This window comes from Lithobates pipiens, unplaced genomic scaffold (genome assembly GCF_037356315.1).
Source record: "Lithobates pipiens isolate NorthernLeopardFrog02 unplaced genomic scaffold, aLitPip1_a1.2 Scaffold_18, whole genome shotgun sequence".
In the NCBI taxonomy this organism is placed as follows: Eukaryota; Metazoa; Chordata; class Amphibia; order Anura; family Ranidae; genus Lithobates; species Lithobates pipiens.
The window spans coordinates 553311559-553332025 of record NW_027507758.1 but is presented as its reverse complement, the minus strand read 5'-3'; the positions used below and the strand labels follow the sequence as shown (position 1 = coordinate 553332025).

General features: G+C 41.4%; 1 protein-coding gene across 6 annotated transcripts in view; it reads left to right on the top strand.

Annotated features, from left to right (window-relative positions):
- CD2AP (CD2 associated protein) overlaps positions 1–19886 on the top strand; it is a 192051-nt gene extending 172165 nt beyond the window's left edge. For all 6 annotated transcript variants that reach the window (XM_077488906.1, XM_077488905.1, XM_077488904.1 and 3 more), the window contains 3 exons: positions 672–874; positions 10773–10836; positions 14358–19886. In XM_077488906.1, coding sequence (XP_077345032.1) covers positions 672–874; positions 10773–10836; positions 14358–14399 — 309 coding nt within the window. In that variant the 3' untranslated portion in view covers positions 14400–19886. The remainder of the gene's footprint in view (positions 1–671; positions 875–10772; positions 10837–14357) is intronic.
- Positions 19887–20467: the final 581 nt, after the last annotated feature.

Genomic DNA, 20467 nt, shown 5'->3' with positions numbered 1-20467 from the left:
GTATTTCTGTCCATTCAATCCTAAGTTTTTCATACCTCTGGCGGGACAGGGGGCTTGATTTTTCACTGCTGCACACAATAAACATAACAGGTCTGATGAGCTCACCTCTCTGTCACTTTGCTTTGTTTTGTCAGTATGTTCCTTGTTGGCACATGAGCACCAAAGCCCACCTGATTGGCTCTTTGCATCCTCTTCTCCCTTCCTTGGTGCTCCTGTAGAGTGGACTGCAAGATGCTGATACCAGGACAAATTCCAGTACTTGCCCTGCTAGCATTTAAAAAAAAAAATCAAAAAAGAAATCAATAATTATTAATAAAGTTGCCTTAATTTATGTCATTTAAACCTACCTAGAATTCAGCTAAGATGAAAAGCATTTGCAGCTGGCATTTCTCATAAAAGATGTGTAAATATATGCTCCAGTTCAGCTTTGTATTTTTTATATATATATGTGTGTGTGTGTGTGTGTGTGTGTATGTATATATATGTGTGTGTGTATATATATATATATATATATATATATATATATATATATATATATATATATATATATGTGTGTGTGTATGTGAGAGAGAGTGTGTGTATCTGTTGTCCTGTGTTGTGTGACCAGAATTTTTTTTTAACAATTTGAGAATTGTGTACTGCATGATAACTATGCATCTCTATTGTTTCAGCCATCCCTAACCCCATCGTCACCCTCTATATTTACACCCATACTGCCTGTGTCAAAACCCAGCATCACCCCAATGAGCCCCGTTCTAGTGGACGTCAAAACAAAGTTTGATGTAAATGATGGCAAAAAGAGCGAAGTGGATGAGTTAAGAGCCCAGCTGGGCGAGCTGCTGACTATTGTGGATGCACTCAGGAAAGAACATAGGTATGTCGTTGTGTGTGTGTGTGTGCTTAGGGGTAGAAAGCAAAGGGTCATGGATACATACCACATTTTCTCAGAGGAGCTATTAATGTGTGTGCAGGGAGCAGAGGGTTAAGGCCGCATACCATATTTTTCCGGATTGGTATTCAGAAACATGGTGCATAATACCAGCAAAACTATAAATATCTTTAACCAGTTCATATTCTAGGTAATATGCTTTTATATAGCACAGACGTCTACAGGAATCTGAAAAAGCACAGTGAACAGGCTAGCTATTAAGAAAAGTAGATATGTTAGCTGTAGCTCTATTTAAAACCTACACCAGTTAAGTTAATCTAAAGTTAAAGCCTGTCCTTTAGATGTAATAGGAAAATTAGGAGAGCTTTCCAAAGTTTGGGTAATTCTTATTTATTGGGAAATCTCTCCCATTTCTGTTTTGGTGACAATTTAAAGTGGTAGTAAACTGTTACCCCACTCATTCCTACAGGTAAGCCTATAATTGGGCTTACCTGTAGGTACTGTGAATAACTCATAAACTTGCAGATATTCAGAGTGCGTGCAGCCGGTGACATCAGGGGCACATGTGCTCTGAAGGGCCGGCATACAGTGCCGGCCTTCAGAGCTCGTGATGTCATTGCTCCCCTGGCCACAGAAGTAGCTGGGGGCTGTAAACCCGGATGGAAGACCAGGGAGGAACATGGAAGCCCTCTCAGCGGTGACAGCACGGCGCTGGAGGGCTTCGTTTTCAGGTACGTTTCTCATAAGTGGTAGTATGCCATGCATACTATCACATTATGACATTGCCTTGCAGGGAATTTTTTTTTAATTCACCAACTGCAGTTTACTACTGCCTTAAATCGGACCTTCAGTAATTTTTAACTTTCCATGTATTAAATCCTCTGCCCTTGTTTTAACTTTGGATAATTAAACTTTTTTTCTGCCAGTAAATACCTTATACAGCCCACTTCCTGTTTCTTGTCTGGTCATTAGCCTAGGCTTATGACATCATGGGAGGGAGAGTGTGTGTTTGCCAAGGGGGTCTGGCTGCAGAGTGGAGCTCCACGTTTGACTGCAAGCATGTGACCTCCACTCCCACTTTTTTTTTTTTTTAATTGAACTTTATTGTAATAAACAATAAATGGCTGTAGCTGGAGCTTCACTGTCCCCAGTAAAACCTTTGACCACTGCACCTTTTTTTGTTTTTGTTTAAAGCGGAGTCCCAGCCATTTGTGAGTTATTCTGATGACTTTTAATAAACACACACTAACCTGTCCAGTGATGTGGCCGCCTGAACCCTTCTTTCTCTGCCTCATCTCTCTTTGGTGCCGCTGTTCTGTCAAAATAGCCAACTCTTCGAGATCTCCAACAACGTCACGTCCGGTTATTTTACAGCATCGGTGCTGACACAACACTGGCAAGCATGTACACCTCTGGTACGCAGAGTTTGCTGTTTTGACAGAACAGCGGCAAAGGAGGAAAAAGTTGTCACCGCCTTGGATTCAGCCATGTTGGTTAGTATCGGGCGGACTAACAATGTCCGCTCATTATATTGTGTACCGGAGTGTACACGCTTATTGTTGTGTAAAAACAGCAACTTGTCTAAATCTCCACTTACTGATGCTTTACAGTAACCGGAAGTGACGTGATTGGAGATCTCAATGAATTGGCTATTTTGAACAGCGGCATCACAAGTGTGGACACCTGACTGTGACAGCTTGTGGCTTCACAGCTGGGTGCATACTGCGCTTGCACGAGTCGCGATGCACCCCCTAAATGGCCAGGCAATCCTCTGGGACCTGTGGCATGTCCCAGAAGACAGCAGGGAGGGAAGGGGAGAGGAGAACTAATGCTCGAACCACCTAGGCAGCCCAAGCGGAAGTGGGAGCATGTACCTGTCAAAACTAGGTATCCACTACCCCCCAAAAATGACATGCCAAATGTGGCATGTAAGGGGGTAAGGAGTGCTTAAAGCGGAACTTCCACTTTTGGGTGGAAGTCCGCTTTAATTAACTTTAAAGAGGAACTGCAGTCTGCTCACATAATTTGTAATAAAAATATCTTTGCTGTTCTGAAGCTTCCCCCCAACCACTTTGCATATTATTTTATATATACTGTGATTCTGTACTTGCCAAATATTCTGCAGAAGTCTCCCTCCACTACCTCTAGCTGCATTGATTTTAACTGTGGGCAGCTGAAGCTGCTGCCTGTTCACTTCCTGGATTTACAGACACACAGAGGGGCACCTGCAGCTCTCATTGGCCCTCTTATGGCTCCCCCCTTCTTCCTGGAGTCAGTGAGGGAGAGCACTGTGCACGATTTCATAAGCCTAGGCTTTTTACCAGACAAGAAGCAGGAAGTGGTCTGTATAAGATATTTACTGGCAGAAAAAAATGTTTTACTAGCCAAAACAACAAGGGCAGAAGATTTAATAGATGAAAAGTTGATAAAATGACTGAAGGTCTGCTTTAATGTATCAAACATTCAATAGACTTTAGAAACAGCACGTGGAAGTGGAGGTGACGTTTCCCGCCACATCTGCATTTCCTGATGGTATCTGGCTGCACACTGGCGCTCCACCCTCCGCAGAAATCATGTGACCTCCACAGATTTTTCTTTTAATCACCTCTAACCCTGTCGCTGCCAGTTATTTTTGAATTTTCTGTACAAGTTTAAAAAAAAAAAAAAATTTAGGCCTGAAGATTACATAAAACTCCCAAAACAATATATATTTTCTGAAAACAGACACCCTAGACCAGTGATGGCGAACCTTGGCACCCCAGATGTTTTGGAACTACATTTCCCATGATGCTCATGCACTCTTCAGTGTAGATGAGCATCATGGGAAATGTAGTTCCAAAACATCTGGGGTGCCAAGGTTCGCCATCACTGCCCTAGACCAATGGTTCTCAACTCCTGTACTCAGGACCCATGAACAGACCAGGTTTCAAGATAACTGAAATACAACACAGGTGATACAATTTTCTGCTCAGTGATTGGAGTATTCTAGTCTGCATCTTAAATACTTAAAATCTGGCCTGTTAGTGGGTCCTGAGGACAGGCGCTGGGAACCACTGCCCTAGACAATAAAATAGTGGTAGTAAAAAAAAAAAAAAAAAAAAAATTGATGTCACACAATATTACCCTAAAGGTCTAGAAAACGCAACATTTTTAGTAAAAAAAATAAAAAAAATTAAAGTGAATTCTAGGGGAAAGGAACACAATAAATTACCCAGTTTCTGGTATAATTTAAAAGATGAGGTGGCACTGAATAGATACCCGGCGTGTCAAACCTTGAAATGGCGACAAACATCAGTACCCTATATTTTCTATAGGCAATGCTTCAAAAGCCCCCTATAGGTCATCAGTTTAGTGTTACGGAGAAGGTCTGGTGATAGAAATATTGCTGTCATTCTGGCGTGTGCGGCGATATGTAATGTGTATCCCAATCGATATTTACAGGCACCTCGATGCGTGTGTTTACCTTTGTACATGCGCAGTTGGCCTCAATTTTTTTGGGGGGTGTAGGGTAATTTAATGTGCTTGGGTGTAAATTTATTTATTTTTTGTTAAAAAAAGAAACAAAACAAAAAAAAAACATAACTTATTTTTTCATCGCTCATTTGCTGTGAATCTTGGAGCTAAAAAAGGATGGGATAGTTTTTTGTTTTTTTTTGTAACGAACAAATCTTACGAGTAGAAGATGTAACATCTTCCCGGAGATGAACTTCTCCTGCCAGAGCCGTTTTTGGATTTTTTTTTTTTTGCACACGTTTAAAAAAAATTTAGGCCTGAAGATTGCATAAAATCCCCAAACATTATATATTTCCTCAAAGCAGGCACCCTAGAGAATAAAAGGTTTACCCAAATTTCAGTAGGGGGGAGGATGTGGTATTTTGGGGGGTTGGGGGTTTGTTAGTCGAGGGTGGGGTGGAATTTGAGAGGGTTGGGGGTCTGTCAGTGTAGGGAGGGGCTGGTATTTGGGGGTCTGTCAATGGGGGAGGGGTGGTATTTGAGCGGGGTTGGGAGTCTGTCAACAGAGGGAGGGGTCTTTCAGAGGGAGGGAGTGATATTTGGGAGGGTTGGGGGGGGACCGTTAGTAGGGGGGAGGGAATTTAGGGGGGTTGGTTGGTGGGGGGTGGGGGTCTGTCAGCAGGAGGAGAGAGTGGTATATGGGAGTTTGGGATGGTCTGTCCATAGTGGTTTGGGGCAGTAGATGGGGTAGTGGAGAGGTCGGTAGTTGGTTGGGTGGATGTATCGGGGGGGGGGGGTAGTTGGGGGTATGGGAGTAGGGAGCTGGGGACAGAGTAGTCTGTCATTGGGGGCAGGGACTGGTAGTTGAAGGGGTGGGGGTCTTTTGGTGGCATCCCTCTTTCCACTCTTACCACCATAGATATACTGCGGCAGGGCGGCCACTCTGCACTGGAATACGTACCTAGTATGTGATCTGCACTCCTGGGTAGGGAGCACACCCCCGCCACTCGGCTATGCTGTGATTGGTGGTGCTGCAGCCAATCAGTGGGTGCCCGCAAAGCACATTGCTGAGAAATATCTCACACAGTGCCAGTTCACACCAGTGCGATGCGGAAACCGGCGTGATTCCAGTGCCGGTTCCCACATCCCATAGAACTCACGGGCAGGTGAACTGCCCTTTGCGAGCCGCTGCAGGTGTCAATACAAAGTCAATGACACACCAAGATCAGTTTGCATATTGCACTGCAAACTGTCAATCCGGACAGGAATCTGATGGGTACGAACACCCATGCGATCTGATTCTGGTGCAGACAAAAAAAAGGGTCCTGCACGATTTTGGGCCCAATGCGATTCAGATTCAGCCATACAATCTGTATGGCTGAATTCACATTGCTTAGACATTACATGTAATCTGCAGTGCAGTGTGAATCAAATGCGATGTCTGACACACATTTAACCCCTTGATCGCCCCTGATGTTAACCCCTTCCTTACCAGTGTCAGTACAGTGACAGTGCATATTTTTAGTGCTGATCACTGTATTAGTGTCACTGGTTCCCAAAAAGTGTCAGTTGGTATCCGACTTGTCTTCCACAATATCACAGTCCTGCTATAAGTCGCTATTCGCCGCCGTTACTAATAAAATAAATAAATAGATAAAAATTCCATAAATCCCATAGTTTGCAGACGCTATACCTTTTGCACAAACCAATCAATATACACTTATTGTGATTTATTCTACCACAGATTTGTAGCAGCATACATATTGGCCTAAATTGATGAAGACTTATTTTTTTTTTGGATATGTTTTATAAAGGAACGTGAAAACATTTATTACGATACACGTTACATGTCGCCGCAAAGGCCGGAGTGAGAGCAATATTTCTAGCACCAGACCTCCTTCATAGCACTAAACTGATGACCTATAGGGGGCTTTTGAAGCGTTGCCTATAGAAAATATAGGATGCTGAAGTTTGTTGCCATTTCATGGGCGCATGCAAATTTAACCACTTCAGCTCTGGAATAATTTGCCCCCTTCCTGACCAGGCAATTTTTTTGCAATACGGGACTGTGATGCTTTAACTGACAATTGTGTGACGTTGTACCCAAACAAAATTGACATCTTTTTTCCCTCACAATTAGAGCTTTCTTTGGTATTTGATCACCTCTGCGGTTTTTATTTTTTGTGCTATAAACAGAAAAAAGCAACAATTTTGAAAAAAAAAACACAATATTTTGTACTTTTTGCTATAATATCCCCCCAAAAAATTAAGAAAAACAAATTTCTTCATCAGTTTAGGCCAATATGTATTATTTTGGGGGTTTTATGTAATCTTCTGGCCTAAAACGATTTTTTAAATGTGTGCAGAAAATGCAAAAACCACTTGGGTAAGTGAAAGGGTTAAAGTTGATTAAAAGAAAGATCTGTGGAGGTTACATGCTTCCTATGGAGGGCGGTGCTCCAGCCTGCAGCCAGATACCATTGGGAAATGCAGATGTTTCAGGAAACCTGTCACCTCCAGTTCCATATGTTTTCTAATGTCTATTGAATGTTTGTTACGTTAAAAGAGAAGTGTGTTTTTTGTTTTTGTTTTTTTTTTTGTTTTTTTGTTTGTTTGTTTTTTTATTTTAGACCAATGCTGCAGTTGTCCCCCACCGTCTCTTCTCTGAGAACCGAGCCACCGAACGTCGCCGATGGCTAGGTTTTCACAGATCACTGAGAAGAGAGCTGCTGTCAGTCGGCGTCTCTCCTCTGCTTCTACACGCTCACTGACGTGCTGAGCTGTGGAGGGGTGGGAAGCGGCCGTCTCAGCGGCTCGCTGAGACTGCCATCAATCAAGGCAGCTTGTGGATCCAGACTTGGGAAGTTGGGATGGCGGACTTGAGACTGTGCTCTGCTGAAGACAGGTCACAGGAGTGAAAAACAAATTGCACTAATGTGACCCATAGGAGAAGCCCAGCCTAAAAAGCTCAGGCTGGACTTATCCTTTAAAGTTCATTAACACAAAAAAAAAATGTAGAGTGAAGGTCACATGTTTCCTGTGAACACTGAAGCTCCAGCTACAGCCATTCATTGTTACAATAAAGTTCAGTCACATGAACTTGAAGGTCACATGCTTCCTGTCAAACCTGCATCTAGACCCCTCTCGAGTTTGCCTGGAAGGGAGGGGGGGAGCCATAAGAGGGCCAATGCGAGCTGCAGAGCTGTAGGTGTGCCTCTGTAAATCCAGGAAGTGAATAGGCAGCAACTTCAGCTGTCCACAGCTAAAGTGGATGCAGCCATCATCCAAGATAAGATAGCGCTATATGCGGACATTACTTTAGTGTTTCTGGGGGATACAGGCCCATCCTTTACTGCAGCTATGTCCCAATAGACCTGTATGGATCCTTTTTAGGATTCAGCATCAATTGAGACAAATCTGTAGTAATGTATGTGGGGCATCCACACCAGACTCATTATCTGGCCTTGGTTACATAATTTAAATATCTGGGAGTGGTAATTACACCTAGTGTTATAGAATATACAGATAGGAATATGCTCCCTCTTATTGCCAAATTTAGACAGTAAAATTGTAGTAAATTTCCATTGTCTATAGCGGGGAGAGCAAACCTAGTGAAAATGGTGTGGATGCCGCAGATGCTATACGTAATGCATAACTGTCCCATATGTTTGACGTTAAGATTATTTAGAACTATTGACTCTGTTTTTAGGAATTTTGTGTGGAAGGAGGGGAAACCCCAGAATTTGATTAGCAATATTACGACAGCCCATAGATAGTTGGGGGGATTTGCGATACCAAATCCAAGATTATATTTTATTGCATCACAATTACAACATTGGCATGGGTGGGAGGTAGTGGATATGGAAGAACCTTCAGAGAAGGTAATAGCATCCCAATTCAAAAAATATCCTCTGGTTCAATTAATAGTAGCTCACCATTTTTATAATAAAAGGGGGTTCCCTACTTTCAACTTAGTCCATAGAATTTGGGAAGCAGTGCAAAATATCACGCAGCACAGAGGGTATAAAAAACATATGCCCATATGGGATACCTATTTGTCTTCATGAACTGAGTGTGGACTCTCGGAATTCTTAGATTGGAAAAAGACAGGTATAACATTTTTGCACCAGCTTTAAGGCTGGGTTCACACTGCTGCGGGGGGAGATCCGGATGTGATTCGCACCGCAAATCACATCCGATCTCCGTAGCGATGCGAGTACAGCCATACAGATAGTATGGCTGAATTCGCATCGGTCCCGCAGCAAACTCGCACGGGACCCTTTTTTTGGTCCGCAACAGAATCGGATGGCATGGGGGTTCACACCATGCGATCCGATTCCTGTGCGAGTCGGCAGATCGCACTGCGATATGCGGACGGATCTGGGGGTGTCATTAACATATCATTGACACTCCCAGCTGTCCGCATAGGGCAGTGTGAACTGCCGGCGGGAGTAATGCGATGCGGGAAAACGCCGCGGTTTCGCGGCGTTCCCGCATCGCAGCGGTGTAAACCCGGCCTGAGAGAGGGATGTCTTACTGTCTTTTAATGAATTAAAGGACCGTTATCGGTTAACGAATAAAAACTTCTACCAATATCTTCAAATACGTCATGTATTACAAACTCAAAGCTTAAAAATCCAATTACAGTATGAACACTTTAAAGCAGCAACTTCAACTGCCTGTAGGAAACGCGGATTAATAGGAAATCTTTATTCCAACCTACAAATAGAAAACACTAAAAAATATAAAGATAGTTTTGTCCGGTGGAAAGATGATATAGAAGATCTAAATGAGGTGGATTGGACACAAGCCCTGGAAACCCTTCCCAAGATATCCCTCTCGCCCTCTCAAAGGCTATCTCAGCTTTTATTTTATACGCAGGGCTCATTGCACCCCACCAAAAATCCATGTTTGGGGAAAAAACACAACATAGTTATGTCCGCGATGCTCTTTATTTAATGGTTCTCTTATCTACATGCTTTGGCGATGTCCGAAGCACCATCATTACTGGGAAAAAATGGGAATAAGGAGCTGAGGTAGATGCAAGTGGAGTAGATGAAAAGAAAGATATATGTAAAAGAAAAATAAGCTGAAGCTGCAGGGAGGAAGCTGCCATGGTTTGATGATTGATATCAAGGGAGCTTAAATGGATGAGTACATTGTATATATGCTCCTATTCTGTTTTGGCTATAATATGAGAAAGCCACGTTAATACAATACATTATGTTTTTGTTTTGTTTTTTCCCCCTTTTTGTGTTTTTTTTTTATAATAATATATTTTAATATACTATTTCTTAAATATCAAAACGTATCAATTTAGTTGATATAGTTTTTGTTTGTAGAACTATAAAAAGGAAAATTATAAAAAAAATATAGTAGATGCAGCCAGACTTAGTGGAGGGAGATTTCTGAAGCATATTTGGCAAGTACAGAATAATATAAAATAATATGCAAAGTGGTTGGAGGGAAGCTTCAGAATGGCAAAGATGTTTTTTATTATAAATTATGTGAACAGACTGAAGTTCATCTTTAAAGTTTTGCATTCCCCTCCTTTTTAGTCCTGGTGGTGATGGTGGTAACAAGGGCAAATTAAGAATGGATCTTTCTAATGAGGACAACAGACGGCAATAGTGAAAATACAGGAATAGATGGGGATGCAGCTTTGGAGCAGGTTGATGCAGATTAGGAGGTTGTCAAATGCACTTGTCCTTGAACTCTGAATGTTCTCAGAAGTGTCCTGAACCGATTTCAAGCACAAGCTGAATGCACCTAAAATCAAGCTTCAATTGCCCATAGGCATGAGCCCTAACTTTTCTGTAGAGACTATTAAAGTGACTGTCATGAAAGAAGCATGGGGCTGCCATTGCAATTCCTTTGAAAAGGCTAGATACCTGGCTGTGTCTGACTTTGGTCTTTTTCAGTCTCAGCCCTCAAATAAGCATTCTGCAATTGAGGGTCAGAACTACTTATCTCTATACTTGCTCCTGGTCAGCTTTGAGGTCAAAATGGCAGAATGACAGCCAAAGGACTAGCATTACCAACAGAGAGCTTAGTAATGGCAGCCTCTATTAATTTATCAGGACAGTGCCTTTAAGAAACCTAAAGGTCAGTTCTGTTCTGCCATGATTGCTGATGTCTAGCTTAGCAGGCAGATTAACAGATTATCTCCATTAAATAGGGAAGAGGAATCTGTAATTTGCAGAGGATAGCTTGTAAGGAGATGAGATTGTTTTCAGTTTAGCTGACTGAGTGACAAGAATTTCCTTTTAGCAGAATTGAGAACCATTTATTGTACTTTCTGAAAATGTTTGTGGCCTGATAAGTTTAAACTAATGCAGCCATCACATCTAAGATGCAATACATTTCATTTTTGTTCTTAGGTTTGGATATGTAATAGTACTCACATTTCTATTTTTTTTCGATTCTTTAGGAAAGAGATCGATAAATTAAAACATGACCTAGAAGAGGAAAAACTGCTACGATCCAGTTTGGAGGTAAATGAATTAAATTCAGAACAAAGAACTGCTCTTTAAGCATAAAGTGATCCACCTGCATTAAAGTGGGGTGCCCCTAAAAAACTAAGCTGACTTTTAATAATCGGACACCTACCTGTCCCAGGGTCCAGCGATGCGGGGGATCAAAGCCCCCCCCCCCCCTGTTCCCCGCTCTGCTCGCGGCGCCGTCATTTGTACTGTGGGCACCCGGCTGTGGCTTCACAGCTGGGCACCCACTGTGCGACACGTCACAGGTCCCAGATGACTGTGCAGTGTGCGGGGAAGTGACGTCACCAGCCCGAGCAAGGAAGAAGGCAGACTACGAGGGACCCCCTAGCAACAGGTATTTAGAGGTGAGTAAAAAAAATCATTTTTTAAATATTTTTTTAAGATTTTTAATCACACTTTTAGTGGCAACACCACTTTAATGTTCTTGGGAACGACCAAAACATTGCATGTTCTATACAAATAGAGAACTTAGTAATTCGACTGTTTCCCATTTCTGAATCTTCGATATAGAAAAAGCATGTAACTTTCTTTCTGCAGTCTTGTAATTTCTCCTCATTGTGCTTTTCACTCAAATGCGCTTATGATAAATTTTTATAGGACAGAGGGATCTGCAGCTGTCATTGCAGCCTGCAGATGGCAGTGTGCCTCTGTTTTATTATCTGATCGGATTTATAGAATTCAGAAAATGTAAAAATCAAATGTATTTACTGTACATTATCGCTCATTAAAGGAGCTCATACTTTCATTTTATAACACAAGCATTGTAATATCAATACAGGCAGTAGTTATATTTGACAATTCAATATAAGATTACTAATCTCCTTTCATGTTGTGAATTCTACCGTCTTTCACCAACTTCCTGGATTACCTGCCTGTGTTACTGCTCCTCTGCTCCTTTTGGTTTATGTTCGATTTCTATGAACTACATATCTGGTACCTTGCTTGCCTGTGTGTTTCCTCTTCTAACTGTGCCTCCTGTAGGCTCTGTGGACTGTGTGACACAGCAGTGCATATCCACAGGATATATGTCACAGAATTCAAGGAAGTAAATGTGTGACTCTTCAAAAAGTAGGTTTTTAAACATCTGGAGCAGTGATGGCAAACCTTGGCACCCCAGATGTTTTGGAATTTCCTATGATGCTCAACTACACCGCAGAGTGCAAGAGCATTATGGGGAAATGTAGTTCCAAAACATCTGGGGTGCCAAAGTTCGCCATCACTGATCTAGACTTTTCAGAGTACTACTTGTAGGCTAAAAATAATTGAAATTCAAGGTTGAACTGAATGATAAACTGCCACCTACAGGAGAATTCAGACACTGCCAAACAACAAAGCTGTTGGCCAGACAATTCTAAAACCTCCCACTCCCAGCAGGCTTCAGTTTTTTGCTAGTGTCTTAGATGGACCTATTTTATCTGTTACACAAGGTGCATACCCCCATTTTTACTAGCCTTTTAATTTACTTTTTCTCTGTTTTGTGGGGGGCATACAACACTACCTGTTTTGTAGCCCTACCATTTGGCCTATCGTCCGCACCTCAAGTGTTCACCAATGTTTTGGCCACTGTTGCTAGCCTTGCTCCACTCACAGGATTTTCTCATTTTAGGATACCTACACAACCTCTGATTAGGAAAACAGCCAGCTCAAATTTTGACCATCACTGTAATGCACATGATCCTGAACCTTAAACTGTTAGGCTACTGAACCTTGAAAATTGGCAGAGATTACCTTCCCAAAGAAAAACTTCTGCATCTCAGACTCTATGGTCCAAGAGATGATCAATTCTTTGGTTGATGGTGTCCTCCTTCAGTCGGTACCATTGAATGGTAGAAAGGACTCTAGCCTGCGTAGAACACATGTTCCAGCCTTGCGCCTGGACCTAGGCTAGTGGCCCCTACACACAGTGATGTTTAAGGGTCTTTGTCACAGGTGGGAGACACCAGACGTTGAACACCTGGCTTCCAGGTTCAACACAAAACTGTGCAAATTTGTCTCTAGATTTGGAGATTCTCTGGCAGAAGCAGTGGCTGCTCTAGTGAGATCAGTACTAATCTTCGTCTTTTCTTCTCTAAAACATTTTTCTTGTCTACTCCGTGGAATTGAGAAGAAAGCTGGTCCAGTGGTCCTCTTGGCTCCAAAACTGTCACAGGTGGATGTAGTACTCCAACATGACCCAACTTCTGACAGGCACTCTGTGTGCTCTTTTGGATTGATCAGATCTCCTAGTCTGGTTTACCACCATGCTTCACCTTCACTGGCTTTAATAATATGGCCATTGAAACTTAAGTCTGGAGGCGCCAATTTCTCTGAGTCTATAATTCTTTAGCTTTTAAAAGCTAGGAAATCTACACCTATAAGGTTTACTTTGCCTCCTGTGAGTAAAAGTTTCATCCCAGAAAATACTCTGAGATGAATCCTAACATTTTTTGCAATCTGGTTTAGATCAACCTTTGTCTGTGCTGTTCAGGTTTACCGTTCAGCCACTGCTTCCATCTGAAAGAATAACCACCTTTTCTTGTCCTCCTTACTGGCCCAGTGAGCTCAGGCTATCATACAAGTGTATAGTTTTAAGATCCAGGTCCCACCATTGCTGTAAAAGCCACTGGTCCCACCTTGCTGTGTTTATAATCTATTCCTAACCACTATTTTTCTGCAAAACGAAATAATTCTGGAAGTGGCATCAGTGATAGCTGGCTGGCAAATGGCTTTTTTGTTTGCCAGTGTCCTGTAAGTGGCACTATAACCCAAATGTTTGTCTAGTTAAATTCTGTGTCCCTTAATGAACTCCAATAAAAATATTTTATGGTAGGTACACAATTTTTTGGTTACAAGGAGGATAAAGGTGTTTAAAGTGATATTAAAGTCTTGTTTTTTTTTTTTTTTTTAACAACAAATATGTCATACCTGCTCTGTGCAGTGGTTTTACACAGAGCAGGCTGGATCCTCTTTCTCGGGTCCCACACCGGTAGTCCTGGCCCCTCCCTCCTGCTGGGTGCGCCCAAAGCAATCAGTTTGCTATGGGGGCACCCAAACAGGCGCACTCCCGAGCCATGGCTCTGTGTCCGTTCACACACGGAGCCTCGGCTCGACCCGCCCACTCTGTCTCCTGATTGTTTTACTTGCTATAATTGGCTCCTGCTGCGGCCAAAAGTCAATCAGGAGTGCAAGTCTCTGGAGAGCCAAGGCTCTTGTGGACATCACTGGATTGAGAGGGGGCTCATGTGGGTATTGGGGGGGGGGGGGGGGGTGCTGCTGCACACAGGCTTTTTACCTTATTCCTTTACTGCCGCTTTAAACCACATGTTCACCTAAGGTTCACAGGGCCCTGGGCTGTTGGTACTGCATGCGAGCTTACTCTGCATCTTGCTGTCCCACTGCGTTGTGGTCAAATGAGAGAATACAGTCACTATTGACAGCTCTTTCCTATCAAACGTTTGCGCTTTGGCTTTGTGGGCTGTTTTGCAACACTCTCTGTGGTTTTCCCAGAATAACTCTTTTCCTCTCTCCATCAGATTGAGATCGAGAAGTTGAAGAAAGCCGTACAACTGACATGAGATGGACATCCTTTTGCATTTGAGCATCCTCTTCATATTTTCAGTCTGTTCCACTTATGTAGACAGAAGGATAAACACGAAACAGTTTTATTACCTGTTCACAATAAGACACAGCTGCGGTTTCCTTTGTTTCTGCTCTCTGCCAATACAATACGAGGCCTTACAACTTATGGGCTGGAGCGGCAAGCCTTTTTTTTTTTTTTTTTTTGTTTTAAACTGGGTTTGCTTGAAATACTACTGAACTTCTGTGTAAAGAGAGGGAATTATGTATCAGACTTTTATTAAATACTTCTATTGTAATTTTTTTAAATGTTTATCCTATAAATATGGTGATATATATATAAATATATAAATATCTTTTCAGATAATCTGTAATATAGTCTATCAGGGGTCCAAACGAATAGCCTTAGATTTATTGCTAGCTGTTATTTTTCCTATTCTTGGAAAGGGAAATTTACTTATTTTTTTTGTTTTGTATATTTTAAATAAAATTTACTACAAATTCCCCCGGTTGTGCCTGTGCACAGCTGAGTATTAATAACGAGCTGTGTATAACATTACGTTTTCTATCATATAGCAAGATGTTAAAAATCTATGTTGAAAGCATCTCTCATATATGCATATTTAGTTTTTTTTTTTTTTTTTTTTTTTTAATATGTATATGGAAATCGAGTCACTTGCACTAGGATTTAAACAAGGGATTGTGTTAAAAGGTGGGTCCAACAAGAATCTTAATACATTTTCAGTGGACTGAGGTCGGCTTGACTGCCAGCTGGCTTGTTAAAACACTCCATGACTCCGGAGTCTCTGCTCAAAAACTAATTCAGACTTGACCCTCCTGCCACACACTTGATATACCTCGCTTGACCATTGTTGTCACTCGTTTTCTGATCAGTTCATGTGTTTCTCCAAATTGGCCAGCAGATACCAAATAGCATCTCTGCTTGATATGAAATTAAAGTGACTCTGTTACCATAAATGAAAAAATTAAATATAACATTCTCTGCTGTAAAAGAATGTCCCACTTGTATGTTCCTTGAGTCTTCGCTCTGTTTGAGGGCTACAGACTCCTGAAGAAACGTCACATATGGCACTTCTGGGAGTGTCTGATGTCTGTTTTACATTGCCACACGATGTGGTCCAGTCCACCAACTCCTACGTCGCCTCTATATCCTATAGTGGCGTAGAGGCACAGCACTTGCTGGCAGATCAGACACCCAGGACACCTGGAAATATGTCAGATGTGGAGATTCTTCAGGAGGCCGTAGATCTTATACGAAGTAAAGATTCCAGAAGAAAAGTTCTAGGAATAGGTGACAGGACAGGGGGTTTGAACAATCTTCTATTACAGGGAACTTTGTATGGCCTTTTTTTTTTTTTCTTTAAGGCAACATTCTATTTATGGCTTTGTCCACAATTTTATGACTGCAAAGTAGCTTGACTTTGGAGTGCAACTTTGATACAACCTTGACACAACTTTGGGTGAATATGACTTTGATGCGACTTTGGCTTTGACCAAAGATAATGAACAACTTTCAGACCAAAGTAGTGCAGGAACTACTGCATTTTTAAGTCGCTCATATATGAATAGTTATCATTGAAAAGCATGGGGTATGACTAGTCATTCTGGATGAAGTCCTACAAGTGTTAATGGACACTCAACTTTGAATCACAAACACAAAGGGTAAGTATACAGCTAGTGAAGTAAGGTGTCCTGATTTGACAACTGTCAGTCACGGACACAGTAGAGGTTCAGCATAACAAGCGAAATGGCTGTCCTCAACCATAACAGCAAACCTATTGTTCAGTTGTCCGATTTCCTTGATATATCAGGTGTGTGGAGGAGCATGCAAAGGAAGATCTTTTACATCAGGGAGTCAGAAAGTCCTTACTGGGGTCAGACGGTTTTAACAAAGATGGCAGAGGATTGAACCAACCTGGGTTTACCTGTAACGAGAAAGAACTGCTTGTGAGTGGGGACACACCATTTAATGCAGTAAAATGGGAGCATTTGCACTTACACTGGATTGTCTCCTATTAAAATCATTCCATATACCCATTGCTGATATATTTTTTTCTCCATTGTTTGTATATCGCATGAAAGCTGCCCCTCTAACCCCAGGCTTTTCAGCCTGACGTCTAGAAAGACTGTTCAGCTCTATGCAATATTTTTTACCCATGTATGTTTCCAGAAAAAAAAAGTATAAATCTAGGTAAATTTGCTCCATGTCTTTAAGATATTTTTTTTAATTGATATCCATGCAGCCAGGTTGCAATTGTGCATTTCAGATTATGCTCCTTTTGTTTAAATTAACTGTGATTATATAAAAAGATATACCATATTCATGTATGTTTTATATTCTGTAAGATTTCTATTTTCATGTAACAGTGTTTGATTAGGGCTCATGTTGATGGGAGTCAATAGATACAGTCAACACCAACCTAATGTGGGTAGGTGTTTCCTTTGCTATGAACACAGACCACTTGTGTTTTGTCATCCACTGACCATCCATATTTGTCACAGCCTCCCAGTGAGAACAGTCTCAAATGCAGTTTTTTTTTTTTTGCAAGATTTCTGTGGCTAACTATTCTGATTTATATTTTGTTCCTTTTGATACGTTTTTCTGGCAGGGAAATGGCTCTTTTTATTTTTTTAATTGCCAGAGACTGAACATGCCTTTGGCAACTTCCAGCTCTGGTGATATATGTCTGAGATTCAGGTCTCTTTTAAGTTATTAAAGCCTAACTGAATGTTCAGTTTAGATTGGGTAAATACATTCAGGGCCGGTTCCCACTTCTGCCATGTCAGACATCACATGGGATGTCCGTGCAATGCGAATTTCACCATACATATTGTATGGCTGAATTCTCATCTCATTCAGGCCAAATTTGTGCAGGGCACCTTTTTTTTTTTTTTGGTCCGCACCAGACACTATAGAAAACATCTTCTGTGGGAGCACTCGCTGAAGAGGAGGAGCCAGGAACACTGGTGGGGGTCCTGAGAAGAGGAGGACCTTGGCCCATCTGTGCAAAACCATTGCATAGAGCAGGAAACTATACTTTACAATGACTTTAAATATAGATTTTGAGTGGAGTTTAACATTGCACTCCTACACTACCATGTTTTGGAAACAGCTCTTCAGTTATTCTGTGCTCAAGATTAAGGCTCTGGCTTCTGATGGCCCAATGCCAACCACTAAGGTTGTTGATTCCAGGTGCCTGCTGCTGTCAGTACTCATTTACACTTCTCTGGGCACATCTTGGATACTTCTTTAAAGCGGGCCTTGCACTCCTTGCAAGTAAGGGGGGAAAACAATATAAATATATATAATGAACTCAGATTTTTTTTTTGGGGGCTTCTGTGGTGCAGGGGATGATATAATCCTGCTGATCACATGCTTGGGAATAGTGAGAACTCCAAATCTATTGAGAAGAAGCTGCAGCACAATACTGGAAGTATATTCTCAGATTTGGAGTACTCCTAAATGACCAGATCTACCAGGAAGAAGGATAATATCACCTCGCTAGGAACTGTGACCTTAGGCTACCTTACCCTTCCTTCTGTTTTTTTATGTTTATACAGTGTTTCAGAAAAGGGCAGAGGGAGGCACTTGGGAATCCCACCTTGTATTTTAGATGGAAGGACAATTTTAAAATGGGAGTATTGATCCTTGCAGTTTTATATCACTGGTCTGTGCTTCTATATGTGCCATTTATTTTGCTAGGGAATGCCTCTCCACCCGAAGAGATGCCTGCATTTATTGATGTTTATTAGTTGAGCCCTGAATACCTTAATGTAAGTTCACAAGTGTGATATTCTCTTAAAAGGCAAATTACAAAAAGCGTTTTTCATCTAAGACCAAACCTGGACTTTAAATCGTGGAATTATGTGCAATCATTGGAATCAAATTAATGAAATTTAGTGAACGTGCGTGTGAATTATTGAGTTCTTCATTGTTCATGACTGTCCACTTTGAATCACAGATTCTTAAACTGTTCATTGGATCACTTGTAGGGTGTTCAGCAGTAGTGTGACGTTGCAGTTACATGGTCATATGCAACTGATCTGCAGTAGTTCCCTCTTTTGCATCACCACCAGTCAATTTGCTTGAAAACAACTTTGTGACCAATGTATGTGCCTTAATCCCAATGGGGTTCCTAAGACTAGGGATAGTGGTGCAGCAACAAGAGCCTGAATTTGGTTTCTTCCTTTGCTTTAAGTGAGGGGGGTTACTCAAGCAATCAATAGTTGGTGAATGAGTGACCTCAAACAGCACTAAAATTGTGCTTTTTTTTTTTTTTTGAGATCAATCGCTACCTGACCAGTACCCTAACCATGACCTTTTTATCCTAATCCTAACCCCAGTCATGAGGCTGTTCTGCAAACGTGGCGGTGGCGTAATCTCCAATTCCAATGTTGGTGTAAGGAAGCTGTAAGCCAGTGCATGGAACATGATTTTTCCCATTTACTAGTTATTCTGACCATGTGAAATCGTCACATGTCCGAAATAGCCAATGAAAGGTGGTGTTTGCTTGCTCTTCATTGGATGATGATCCACATTTAAAAGCTCCTCGTTGTGATCTATTTGGATCATAATTCTTGTATAGTTAACATCTAATAATTTCTTGACATTATATCCCAAGTAGCTTAGCCAAACACCACTGACTGTTCTATATTTAGCTGGATAGAGAGGAGAAAATCTCTGATGCCGCACAACCACGTATATGTTCAGTGGTAAAATGACAACCTAAGCCTGGGCTCCCGCCAGGCTAGGCCCTCCAACATGTTTCGCTCCGCCCCTCGGTGCTTAATCATGGGGATGTTATATATTTAGCATTTGGTCCAAATGTGATCATTTAGTAGTATGGCTGCAAATTGCTTGTTGGCCCACACTGCTGGTATTTGGAACTACAGAGGTGGCCTAACTCTATTTTTCATTATATGCTGTTGAGTTTCTGGCAGAGAATGTGGAACAGCTTCATTCTAAGAAGTGAAAGAGCCATAACTGTACAAGCCTTCCCTGTCACAGAGAATGGGTCATCCTCTCCAACCTGCTCTGGAATTACTAGTGCTAGCATGTCCATTCAAAGCTTGTACTTCCACACTATGGAGCCTCTGGATGGTGCAGGTTTTTGCTATAGCATGCTCAGTCTTGGTCCGTAAATGGGGGGGGTTTGCATGGAGACAATCAGTATAATCTGGAAATAAAAGGCCTTTTTTTATGTGTAGCAATAAAATGAATGAAAGCACCATGAGGTAATTTAACAAAGTAATTTTATTTGTAAGCTGTGCTGGGTGTTACTATCCAGGCAAAGTATCACACTAAATGTCTGTTTTATGTTGTATTTACCAGGAGAGAAGTTTATATATAACATTCCAAATCCTACAAAGCTGCTTATGTCGGCGCATCAGATGGGCTGTTTACACTCGCTGTAATATAATGCATGCTTTCAGGGCAGATAATAAAATGATTGAATTTTCACAAAGTCTCCTTGGGTTTTATTAACTTTGTTTTTTTGAAAAGGTCTGCAAGTTGATTCAGAGGCACTCATGGTAATGAGTACATGTAAACTGCAAATTCGTTGAACTCAATACTATCAGAGAATTAAATGAGCTTTCATTTAGAGGAGCGCCTCATGTTTTTTCAGGTTTCAGTTTCTATCTCTGTTAAAGGGACCCTTTGCAAAGCCTTAAATGATGTATATTTGTGTAAGTTCAGTTCACTGGCTTTTTTAGTATTTAGAACTTTGATGCAGGTGGTGTTGAACACGTGGTTTATAAAGCCAAAAGTAACACCACAACACCTTGCCTTACATGCTGTTAACCTTTAAAATCTATACTTCTGATTTATTAATCACAAGATATGATATGGGTTAAATGTGAACCGGGCCTATGCACTCAATAATCAAATGTGTTAGGCCTCTTGCACACTGCAGCTTGAAAAAGCTCCGTACAGCTTTTTATTTTTTATTTTTTTTTCTGAGCTAAAGTACAGCCTATTATTTGGAATGTGCCTATACAAATAGGCACACAAATCAGCGCCACGCATTCTCCAGTTAAAAAAAAT